Source organism: Cucumis melo, chromosome 9 (assembly GCF_025177605.1).
Source record: "Cucumis melo cultivar AY chromosome 9, USDA_Cmelo_AY_1.0, whole genome shotgun sequence".
Taxonomy (NCBI): domain Eukaryota; kingdom Viridiplantae; phylum Streptophyta; class Magnoliopsida; order Cucurbitales; family Cucurbitaceae; genus Cucumis; species Cucumis melo.
Genome location: NC_066865.1, coordinates 4,030,243 through 4,040,683, shown reverse-complemented (window position 1 = coordinate 4,040,683; position 10,441 = coordinate 4,030,243). Strand labels below are relative to the sequence as shown.

The 10,441-nt window shown below is 27.6% G+C and overlaps 1 protein-coding gene across 1 annotated transcript; it reads left to right on the top strand.

The window, feature by feature from the left end:
* The first annotated feature begins 1,369 nt into the window (after positions 1 to 1,369).
* Positions 1,370 to 2,273, top strand: LOC103498096 (uncharacterized). The gene has a single exon (XM_008460574.3). It carries the CDS (start codon positions 1,442 to 1,444, stop codon positions 2,003 to 2,005), a length of 564 nt encoding a protein of 187 aa, XP_008458796.1. The 5' UTR covers positions 1,370 to 1,441; the 3' UTR covers positions 2,006 to 2,273.
* Positions 2,274 to 10,441: the final 8,168 nt, after the last annotated feature.

Here is a 10,441-nt window from a genome sequence, read left to right as displayed (position 1 = left end):
GTCAATGTATATAGCTTATAAATTGTCCAAGTTGATCTTATATGTTTAAGATTTTATCAAGAAATATTTTGCTTGTAGGGCCAACTCAAATCTTCATTTTTTACACTTCATGGACGTTGGCTAATTAGTGTCCATTTTTCTAGTTGATTTATTTAAGAATTTGACTTTCATTATATTAAACTATCTATCTTATCACCGTATAATAACAACCATCCAAATTAAATTATGTTCCGACTATAATGGTAAATAATAAAACTACTGAAATATTTACAAAAATATAGTAAATTTTCAAATTCTACTAACGATAGATATTAATATCAATTTATCAATGTCTATTAACGTGAATGTCTATATCGTTGATAAAATATGAAATTTTACTATATTTTATAAATATTTTAATTTATTTTGTTATATTTTAAAATGTTTGTATATATACATATATGTTGTTTAATTTTTTTTATTCATTTTTATTATTGATTATCAACTGCTACTTTTGATGTCATTCATTTGTATATGCTACCAACTCATAGCTTTTTTCCAAACAATATTCTATACATATTGTTGAGGATGATTTTGGTCGAGTGAATATAATTGACATCTAACACAAATAGCAACTACATGAAGTCAAGCAGAAAATAGGATATACAAGCAGAAAGGGATAACTTATGACTCAAATAGGCATAGAAAAAGCAGTTAGCTCGAGTCAAGCCCAAGCCCCAATATACTCTAAATCGACTCTACTAGGTGCACAAACACTCACACCAGTATACTCTCTATCATAAACATTAGAATGTGTATAGCAAGCACCACACTAATATATAGATTTTATCTTTTACAAAATATGTTATTTTCTCCTTTAAACAAATTGACTATTTCTATTATATGTGTTTCTTATGAACACTCACACCAGTGGTTAAAAGAAATTAAAAAAAAAATTATTTATTCCAAAAACAAATTAATGGGAAACTTCAAATTAGTTCCCTCGATTTAAAATTACGTGTACTCACTACTAAGTTGGTATTGGCGCCAGCAGAAAGACGTGAAATTACGAAAAAAACCAACATTCTTAACAATTTCACAAAATTACCAAAGATTTCAAAACATCCAACCGCGTTTCAAATGTAGAGAAAAAGTAGAAATTTTGGGGATAAGTGTTTTTTCTCATTTCTTTGAGTATTTTAAGAATCACTCATCAAATTCTAAATCCAAAAAAGGTAACAAAAGCTTAGCATCATAATCCATTCCAATCTACAAAGTGAATGGCACTCACTTTAATTACCCAAAAAACCCAAGGGCACTTTCGTAATCAAGTTTCTATATAACCACAACTCACAAACTTAATCCAAAAAAATAAAATAAAATAAAATCACATATACACCAGAATTTCTCCATATATATATATATATATATATATTTATTTTCCTCTCTCTCTTTGTCTATAATGAAAATGGCTATTACTCCTTCTTCACCAAAGATCCTTCCTTCTGCCCAAATTTTCTCAATCAAATTCTCACATTCATCCACCTTAATTTTTGTAAAGTTCAAAACTTTCATCCACACTATCATCTTCTCTCAATTTTGTCGATTGGCTCGAGCCATCTCCCGAGCCAAATCGACAGTGGTTCATATTCTAAAGAAAAGTTATCACTACAAGGACAAGAAAAAGAACAAGATCTTTTTCGGATCGTTTAGGCTCCATTACAATTGGTGTTCTTCCCATGTAATGCCCGTGCCCGATCCCATATGGGAATTAGGTCATTTCTACTACGACCATGCCACCTCCACAGCTGCCGATGGCTCGCAACTGTCGGGATATTTGCAGTGGTTGGAAGAGAGAAAATTGGAGAGTGAAACAATGACGACGACCACAACGGCGACAACGGCAGAGGTGAATGAGATCGACAAATTGGCGGAGATGTTCATTGCAAGCTGCCATGAGAAATTCAGGTTGGAGAAACAAGAATCTGCTAGGAGATTTCAAGCAATGATGGCTAGAAGCATGTGAAGCAAAAATTTGAGAAAGAAAAAGAAAATAGTTGAAAGGTTTTTGGGGATTGTGGCAAATTATTAATAGATGAAGAAGGTGAGTTTGGAGGGGGTGCGTGGTAATGTTTTTGTGAAATTATTATTGTTTAATGTAAATTATTTGGGGGTGGAATTAATCATTTTCATCATATCCAAAATTAAGCTAGTTAATTAAATTAGTTTTCTTTAGGATATATATGTGTGTGTGTGTTTTCTTTTGAAATATTTCTCATGTTTTAGTTACACAAGCTGCATGATCTACCAGCTTTTGATATGGATATTTCTTACTTTTTTTTCCTTTTGAAATTTGGTTGATAAAATATTCAAAAGTGTTTCCAAAAGCAAAATAAAGAACATCAAGAACAGTTTTAGTGGTCCAAAATGAAACCCCTTCAAATCAATTGAATTGCATAAATTTTGGGTCATGTTCTCTTGCTTAAATCTAAAATTTTAGATATAGAATAATTTAAAGTTGGATATCGGATAATTTCTTAAGTAACAAAATTGTTGAAAATTTATATATATCAAAATGTGACTATATATCTATGATTAACATTGATAAATATATATTGGGTTGTCTTTTACTATCAAATGATAGAGACCGATAGATAACGTCAATAAAATTTTGTTCTATTTATAAATAAGTTCGATCAACTCTTCGTTTATGAAATAGAAATGGAAAAGAAAAATAGAGAATAATTAGACATAGCAGTATGGATGAATCACTTTCAATTTTATTTTTCCTGCTTTTTTGGGGGTTAATACGGTGTCGTTTAGTTGAACATTTGAGACAATCCCACATGTCAAAAAGGGAAAAAAATGACCCAACTTGTCTTGCAGATTGACAACCATTGAAACATAAAAAAACAAAAGACCAAAGAAATAAAAAGAAAAAAACATAACACAAAATTGTTTGCCATTGGCTTTATGTTATATATTAAATTGTTTTGTTTTGTTTTGGTTCCAAGTAGGGCTAGTAGGGTTGATGATTGATTAATTATTATATGTTAAAGCTAAATTTAATTTAGTCTTTGTTAATTTGAGTCTTCAAATCTTTTTATTTAGAAAAAAAAAGACCCCATTATTATATATTATGAGGGTTTATAAATTTCACTTTTATTAGTACAAAGGAAAAGAAAAGCAAATTAAAGGTGAAAAAAGAAAGTTTTTGTAACGGTTTAGACATAACATTCACTATAGGTGTAGTTTATCAATTCAAACATCAACATGATTAGTAAAGTCATGTGCAACCATATTACGACTTTTAAGAGAGCATAAAGAAAATGAGATGTACAAGTTTGTTGCTAATGCTTATAAAGCTTGAACTTCATCAACAATAATCAGTTGGGGACGTTGGTCGTTAAACATACATGTCAACCTAAGAGATTCAAAGAATCAATGAATTTGTTTAACCATGAAGAGTCAACGTGTGCCTTGATCAGATCAAAAATAAAGTTTTTGTCAGTCGCTTATTTGAGAAATAGGGTTCTATTTTTCAAGATTATACTGTTTAATTAAAATATCTGTTATCATTGACATATCACGTCTTACATTTAAAAGGGATATAATAAATAACAAAATATAAAATTAAGAAATAGTCTAATTAAGTATTAGGTAGGGTTATAAACATAATGCTAACATAACCAAGAAGAAGTGGGAATTGTTGTTAGATTCAAAATTGGGAATGATGGAGGGAGTATTGTTGTTAAGTCACATCTTGAGGCAGTTGGTGAATAATACGCCACGTTACTAAGTTGTTGTTTGCAAAAAAGAAAGGTTCAATATTATTTGCAATTAGTCATGTCCAATTGAGTGCAACCATGACTTTTGGAATTTAGACACACCATCTTTTTCAGATTGTTGCCTTAGACATTAATCATTATACCTCTCATTTCTTAGACAATATTGTGACATAAAAAGACAAATATATTTTGTTTTGACGAAAATAATTAGAACCGTAGCAAGAGTGGTCTGTTGTCTCATATTGGAAAAATTTTAAGAAATTACAGGCTCTAAACGGGATAAAAGAAGTTTATACTTTTTTTTTGTCACAAATTGTTTTAGTTAAAAACACTTTAAACGTGAATCTACTTCGGTTAAAATTTCTTGTGTATTATCTAATTTGAGGGTGAGATTAAAGGGTGTGAGGTTGTATAAAAATTTTTAGAGGTCATAATTTTTCTTTGGATCGATAGTTTTCGACATGTAAATTCTTTTAATTTCTCTATTGTTTTAGCATTTATTTGTGTAGTCAAATAGAAGCGGATGATTTTCATAACAAGAAGATCAAGATAGATATTCTCTCCAAATTAAACATACTTTAATTCAAGGTACATAAACTCATTTTAGTATTGAAATTAAAATTCCCGACGTCTAATACTTACTTAACTCTGATGTGTATCGCTAGTTGTAATCAATTTGATGTGTCGTCCTAATTCATTCAATCATTTTCTTTCAACTAAAACCATGCTACAAGTGTGAGTGAGAAATTTCAAATCATTGGAAACGGTTGAAAAGCTAAATTCAAAAGATTTAAAAGTAGAAAAGTTAAAATTCAAAACACAAATTGAACCTCTCATATTACTTAGGATAGATGAATCACATGGGATGATGAGAAAAAAAGTATATTATTGGTATTAGGGCATTATTGCATTTTATTAGCACATAGCTTCTCAATATTTATATAAAGATGACCCTAAAATGAAAAAAGTAAAGAGAAGAAAAGAATAAAAAGGAATGTCCGTACGGAATTTACCTCTTTGAAGACATTATAAACCACTCTCTCAAATTCCCATCGTCATTCCTTCTCTTCATTGGGATCAATGCCAATAATGCAAACGCCCCTACACCCCATCTTTAGTTTTCCAGCTTCCCTAAAGTAACTTCTTTTGGTTAATGATATATTATCGAGTAAATAAAAGAGGAAGATCATAAACATGTATAAAGAAAAGACAGATATTTCTATTAGTATGACATATGAACTACTTTTGAGTAAGATTAAAATCGTAACTAAAAATTATGTGTATAGTGGACGATATTATACCATTTTGAAAATATAAGAGATAAATGACGACATATTCGTAACGTAAACATATATACATTATACCATGTTGTAGAATATATTATTGTAAAGTTGATATATGCCATTGTGACACAAAATATACTATTGTTATACTAAAATTTGAATAGCTAGAGACTATAAGTTTACATGTTTGAGAATAGGTTAATGATAGACATATTTCAACTTAGGTTACAATTTTGATATCTGAGCTTTAAATATTTTGTACAAGTGACTACCGTTGTCTAATATATGTTTCTAATTCCGTAATAAATTTTTGAACTTGTAATTTTGTGTTTAATAGGCCATTGCCATTGTTCAATTTTCTTTTTTTAAAAAAAGTCACATATATATCATATAGAAAATCAATATGTTAAAATTATATTAGACATTATTCATCATTTTTAATAAATGTTGTTAAAATGAGTTCGTAATTTGTATGACCTTCGCCATTCTAGTGGTGGAAGATTCCATCCTCATCCTTACAAAAGAAATATCACATAAATCAAGACATTATACTAAAAAGGTCTTTGTCACTCCCGATACACAGAGAAAGCCGATGTGACACATCGAGATCCTAACAAGAAGAAACCCAACCACAAAGACCAAATTTGGGCAGCAACAATATTACAAGTTGTAGGAACAAAAAGTAAACCCTAACATATCTCCGATTGATTTAATAAAGCATAGGCTTCGGCATACACCACCCCAAAGAGAGATAATGAGAAATCAAATAATAATAAATTAAAAGTTGTTGCACTACCTCATACTCGTACTCACTGATGTTATACTAAAAATGACAATAATATATGTTGAATATATTAGAAATCTATTAGACAAAAAATTTAAAAATTTACTAAACGTTCTGAAAGTTTAGCAATTCAATCAGTTTGTAGTTAAATTTTTTTCTGGGTACAATATTAAAGTAAAAAAGAATTGCAAAACTTGGATCACCTACTACCATTATAGATTATAATAATAATTTCACATTAATCTATATGCAAAAATTGATAAGGATAACTATAAATAATTTATTAAAGCAAAAAAAAAAAAAAAAAAAAAAAAGCAATGATATGAAGAAGCCTTTTATATGAGAGAGAGAGAGAGAGAAATTGATGAAAACTTTTGGAAATGATAGAGAGAGAGAGAGGTGGGATTTCACACATAAGCTTCAAACAACAAAAAGAAAGACCAGTCAACCACAATATTTCTTTTGTAATTTTTTTTTTATTTTTCATTTTAAAGTTTTTTTTGTTGTTAATAAGTGTAAAACGAGGGGGGGGGGGGCGTTTGGAAAGAATCCTGCTTTTGGAGCAATGTTTGGTTCTTTATTCCAACCTCCTCTTTATTTGCTTTTTTTCTTTTTTCCAAATGTTTGATTTGAGAGAGAGATTAGGCTTTTATGAGTTTTTTTTTTTTTTTTTTTGTAAATTTAATTTCATTGGGGTATCTAATTCCTTCTTGTAAGTAAAGCCTTTACATGTAAAAAGTGAATGGCATAAAATTATTTTCTTAGGATTTTGTTCTCTCTCTCTCTCTATATATATCTAATAATTTTTCTTTTTTTAAAAAAAAAATGTGCCACATCAACTTAGTAGTTTAATTAGATTCTTAATTAGTCTTTTAACTCTTTAGAATCAATAACAAAAATTTAGTTGAAAGTTCCTTTTTAAAAAAAAAAAGAAAAAAGAAAAAAGAGTTGTTAGAGGGCTTGATTCTTTTAGAAGAAATTATTGTAAACAACAAAATTATTGAAAATATTTACAAGACATAATAAAATTTTAAATTCTATCCACTATAGATGATGATAGTTTTGAAATATTGTTATATTTTATAAATGTTTTAATTCATTTTACTTTATTTGAAAACGTTATTTTTGTACTCTTGTAATAGTAGGGAATTGAGAATTAATTTATCAAGAATGATGAGGGTAATTCAATAAATCTGTCGCAAAAATATCATATAAAGTATAATACTAAATGTTTGTTAAATATAAATTATAGCACATAACCAATGTTTGATCAAAAGTTAAACAGTAGTTAATAATTTTTTAATTAAAAAATGTATCTTATATTTGTGTCTTTTAAAATTATCACATATTTAATTATTTTCATATTATGTTTGGAAATATATATTCAGAGGGGTTTAAATTGTGTCAGAGATGAAAGCTTTAAATGTTTTTTACTACGACAATTTGAGAATGGGAAGATTCAAATCACAAAAAAGTTAAATTCGGATTGGAAAAATAAATAAATGTGTAAGTTGTTTGATAAGGTCACATAGAATCATGTTATATTATCATTATTTTTGTTATGTTAGTTTTCCGAGGAAAAAAATTGAAAATTACTTTTAATATTTAAACTTTCATAAAAATAACGATTTAGTCCTTCACCTCAGCATGTAACAATCCAAAATTAGTGTTAAAATTTATTAAGTTTTATTTTTCTGTTTTGCAAAAACAAATCAATCTACTAACTAAAGACTCAATATTTTTACACAATACATAGTATATATCATAAAACAATAGAATTTGTATATATCTTTCATAATTTTTTTATACTAGGGATTAAATTGTTATAAATTGAAAAGTAAAAGGACTAGTTTGGATACATACTAAAATTCATGAACTAAATTGTTGAGAAATTGAAACGACATAGATTAAATCGTTATAAGTTAAAGTTTATGAACTAAAATGTTGCTCTAGACACCAAAAGTATTTTTCTAAAAAAAAAAAAGAATGGGTAATTGTAACAGATAGCAATATCTAGAATAATTATTAAGTATGTAGCAATACTTTTCAAAAATTATGAATATAGCTAAGTCTATCAACGATAGACTTCTATCGTTAATAGATTCTTATGGTCTATCTTGTGGGTATGATATGTTTGGGGTGAGGTTTTAAGGGAAAAATGTTAAGAAATTTGGTCCAAGAGTTATGATAAAGAGAAAACCATCAAAATACCAAAATCTTGAATAGAAAAAAGAAAAATAGCAAATCCCAAAATTATTTTGATTTATGGCAAAATCACTTCCACTCACGTACAAATACAGTATATTTGTTGAGGTCAACAAATCAAATAAAATATGAGGAAGCACCTATATTTATAAACACAATTACTATTGGTAAATCTTAAGTAAATAAAAAAAATATCTTATTGTTGCATAATATTCAACAAACATCCTCTAAGATATGGTTTTAGTTTCAACATCCACTAATTATTAGGATTTAAATAGAGTAATTCACGATTTTTTATATTTCATATTATTTATAAAAAATATATTAAATAATGCAATTTCAATCTATATTTTATGTTATTCCATAAAATTGTCAATTTGAATTCAAATTTTATCTCGTATCCCTAAAATAACTCTAAACATAAATTCAACCATTTTGCATTTTTTATTCTTCAAAGCATTTATCAAAAAATAGATATAAATAATACATAATACATATTTGATATTTTAATATTATTTTTCACCTGAAACCGTTAGTTATAATTCAAAATTTTAACATTATTTTTAAATCCAAATTTTACACGTTAATTTTAGATTGTTAGTTTGAATCCCTAAAATTACGTCAGAGATAATATTTGATATATATCCCACATTCACCTTAGTTTTAATTCAAAATTTTTAAATTATTTTTAAATCCAAATTTTACCTATTCTAAGTTTGAATCCCTAAGATTATGCCAACGATAATATTGGTAATATTTTTAATATATATCTCATCCTAAAGCGTAAATTTTGATGAGTTTTTTTATGGTACGAGGGAAAGTAGAATATTCCAAAGTAATATTTAATTATAGAGTATTTGGGGATTAGTAAACAATTGTATTTAAAAATCACATTTGTCACTTAAGTAGGGCATTTAAGGCATTGTCTCCAACTTTTATTTAAAAAATTTCTATTTTGCTATTTTGCCAATTTAAAAACAAATTTGCTATTTATCCAGAACAAACCTCAAATTTTGCCGTTCTTTTTGTCAGCCTATGATAAATGAGGATTAGGGTTATCCTAATTCCCAAATAATCCTATCTTCTCCCTTTTTTTTCTTTTTTACAACCTTATATTACTCTACCCAAATAACTCAATCCAAATTCTATTATTGTTTTTTAAATTATTACGAGCATAATCCTTACTCCAAGCACGTATTATTATAACACTACTATCATAATCTCTCATTCAAACACATACTATCATAACACTACTTTTCATATTTCCTTCCCCAAATACATATTACCATAAGACTACCAACAATAACCTTTTTCCCAAACACATATTATTATAACACTAGAATTACAATAGTCATAAGATTATTATAATTATTTTTCTCATAACTTTTTCCCTCCCCAAACACACCCTTATAGTCAAACCGATATTTTCTACGTAGTCTATTAATGATAAACTTCTATTATTGATAGATTTTGACAAATTTTAGTATATTTATAATTTTTTATAATATTACTACATACTAATTATTTTGAATATAGTTAGTTTAGCGAGGAATCATGTTAGCTAAATTCTTTCTTTCTATTGGGCTCATAATTTAAGCCCACATTGGTTTCAGCTTGGCCTGCTAGAAGATGTCTTAACTCTGAATGTAGGAGAAAACTTAATAACAAAGAAATCTTGTTCGAAACAAATAGATCAATTTACCGAAGTTAAAATAAATAAATAAAAAAAAAAAAAGAAAGAAAGAAAGAAAGAAAGAAAAAGTTTACATGGTAATCGTGTTAATGTTCCACAATAAAGGGTAAATACATCTCTAAATTTTCCATTCTACGTACTCTTTCATGCCTATCGTGTTCATGTTAAGGAGCAGCAAAAAAATTATATCTATTTTTCATGGTATTGAGCATAGTTAAAAAATAATAGCAAATATAAATTTAACTTAGTAACATTGGTATGACTTTCAATCCTAATAATGTTGGTATGACTTTCAATCCTAGATATTTGAGATTCATTCCTTCAAAAGAATACATAGAGAAAAAATTGCATATCTTCAAAACCACCGTAAAACTTGTCGTTTAATTTTTAGAAAAAAAGTCATTTTGAAAAGATAAATAAATAAATAAATTGTTTGATAACCAGTAAAAGAACTTTGAGGAATTGATGGTCGATAGACACTTATTTCTTAAATCAATACAAAGAAACCCTGTACATTTAATTATTCAGTTTCTTGTTGAAATTTGATTTTGAATGGCATTTATTCATGTGGGTTTGCTCTCATCCACACACAAATTCTTGTCAAATGAAATAGACTTTGGTTAGGTGTGAATTGTGCCATTTTTATTGTTGAGAGGTCTTTTTCCAACAAACTTTATCGCAACTCAATAACCATTTAATACATAAATCT